This window comes from Branchiostoma floridae, unplaced genomic scaffold, assembly GCF_000003815.2.
Source record: "Branchiostoma floridae strain S238N-H82 unplaced genomic scaffold, Bfl_VNyyK Sc7u5tJ_1439, whole genome shotgun sequence".
NCBI classification, from domain to species: domain Eukaryota; kingdom Metazoa; phylum Chordata; class Leptocardii; order Amphioxiformes; family Branchiostomatidae; genus Branchiostoma; species Branchiostoma floridae.
This window is the reverse complement of record NW_023365716.1, coordinates 1,413,677-1,415,688: the sequence shown is the minus strand read 5'-3', so window position 1 is coordinate 1,415,688 and position 2,012 is coordinate 1,413,677. Positions and strand designations below refer to the sequence as shown.

General features: G+C 41.6%; 2 protein-coding genes across 2 annotated transcripts in view; one reads left to right on the top strand and one right to left on the bottom strand.

Moving 5' to 3' along the window:
* Positions 1–2,012, top strand: part of LOC118407709 (zinc finger protein 501-like) — a 482,642-nt gene that overhangs the window by 73,767 nt on the left and 406,863 nt on the right. The window lies entirely within an intron of this gene.
* LOC118407720 (zinc finger protein 629-like) overlaps positions 1,729–2,012 on the bottom strand; it is a 2,447-nt gene continuing 2,163 nt past the window's right edge. The window contains exon 3 of the mRNA XM_035808239.1: positions 1,729–1,800. Within this exon, the coding sequence (XP_035664132.1) occupies positions 1,729–1,800 (72 nt within the window). The remainder of the gene's footprint in view (positions 1,801–2,012) is intronic.

Here is a 2,012-nt window from a genome sequence, read left to right as displayed (position 1 = left end):
GTCAGTTCGGAGATGAGGTCGAACACGTCGACGAAAACGCCAAACAAAATGGCGGTCAGATCACCGACAGGGCCAAGGTGAGAGGTCACAAACCTGATACAACCTGGACGATGGGTCAAACCACAGATCGCTGCATAACGCTTTGCTCTTCTGGTTTTGAACCTGCGAACAAAAACGTTCTAACTCTATTTCTACGCGTCTGACTTTTATTCAAATCAGGTTGAAATCTGGCATTAAGGCTGTATGCCCAAGATCTATTGTTCAATTGACATTTAGAATTTGAAACACTGCGACGGCAATGCCATTACTGAACTATATTTACAACACATATTTGGCTTTCTTTACGCTTCATTTATTTTCAGAAATCCTTGTCTTAATCAAGATAACACCACAATTGAATATATCTCTACATATCTAACGGTAAAACTGCTAAGACAGGAGAATGAGGATTATCAGACGATATAAATCAACAGAAAATCATTGGCTTTGTTTACGCCTGTTTTATTTTGACAACACTGAACCAAAAACGGTTCTCAAGTTTTTGTTATATACCATGCTTTATGCCAAATACTAAGAATCCATGTGTACAAACTACATATATGTGCCAAGTACATGCATATAACCACTATACACAGCGCGCGTATTGCTGTAAATGTTATTCTTTCGTATAAATCAAAGTCCAGGATCCCAGGATTCAGGTTCCAACATGATTACTTACTAATTAAAGGTTAGCTACTAACATGCTATAACTACCATAGGATTGTACGAAACAAATATGATAATCTTATATGCAAAACTTTTTCTATCACTACAACATTTTTTCTACCGCTATAAGATTTGGCGATTACTTTCAATACTACAAGTGTGGTGCGGTGTTCACATTGTCCTATACAAAATGTTCATGTTCCGTACGGTAAGACAAAGGGAATAGCCACCAAAGCGTCAGTAAATTACAGATTTCAGCTCATTTTCTCATCAACGTGTCTTTCTTTACAACATTGTGTGAAGGTCCTTAAAAAACAACATTTGCTCTGAGTGTGGCCCTCTCAAAAGTAGCACCTAAGTCACTATACCACATACACAGCACCTACAGTTACTATACCACATACACAGCACTTACAGTTACTATACCACATGCACAGCATCTACAGTTACAATACCACATACACAGCACCTACAGTTACAATACCACATGCACAGCACCTACAGTTACAATACCACATGTACAGCACCTACAGTTACAATACCACATGCACAGCACCAACAGTTACAATACCACATGCACAGCACCTACAGTTACTATACCACATACACATCACCTACAGTTACAATACCACATGCACAGCACCTACAGTTACTATACCACATGCACAGCACCTACAGTTACAATACCACATGCACAGCACCTACAGTTACAATACCACATGCACAGCACCTACAGTTACTATACCACATGCACAGCACCTACAGTTACTATACCACATACACAGCACCTACAGTTGCTATACCACATGCACAGGTAGAGTCATTTTGGCCACAACTGTGAGGGGTTAGGATTGTCCCACCGACCACGCTCGTGGGGTTTTTCGCATATGTCTAGATAAGTTAGACCTTCTTGCTGTCCTGTACCCACACTCCCCGCAGATGTAGGGTTTCTCACCGGTGTTTTGCTAGATGATGGTCCAAGGAGGGTTTATGTGCAGCAGAATAGTCACACTGGTCACATTTCTAAGGTTTTTCTCCCGTATGACTTCTCATATGTCGGGATAAGTCAGAATTTTGAGCCACCCTGTACCCACACTCCCAACACATGTAGGGTTTCTCACCGGTGTGTTTTCGTAAGTGTCGGTTCAAGTGAGATTTGTTTGCTACAGAAACGTCACACTGGTCACACTTGTAGGGTTTTTCTCACTGTGTGGCTTCTTATGTGTGTTCTCAGCATGTGCGCCCTGCCGCAGCTACATCAGCTGCACTGCCGTCTGGGAAGCCCCTTGGTGTGTTTTCTTCTATGT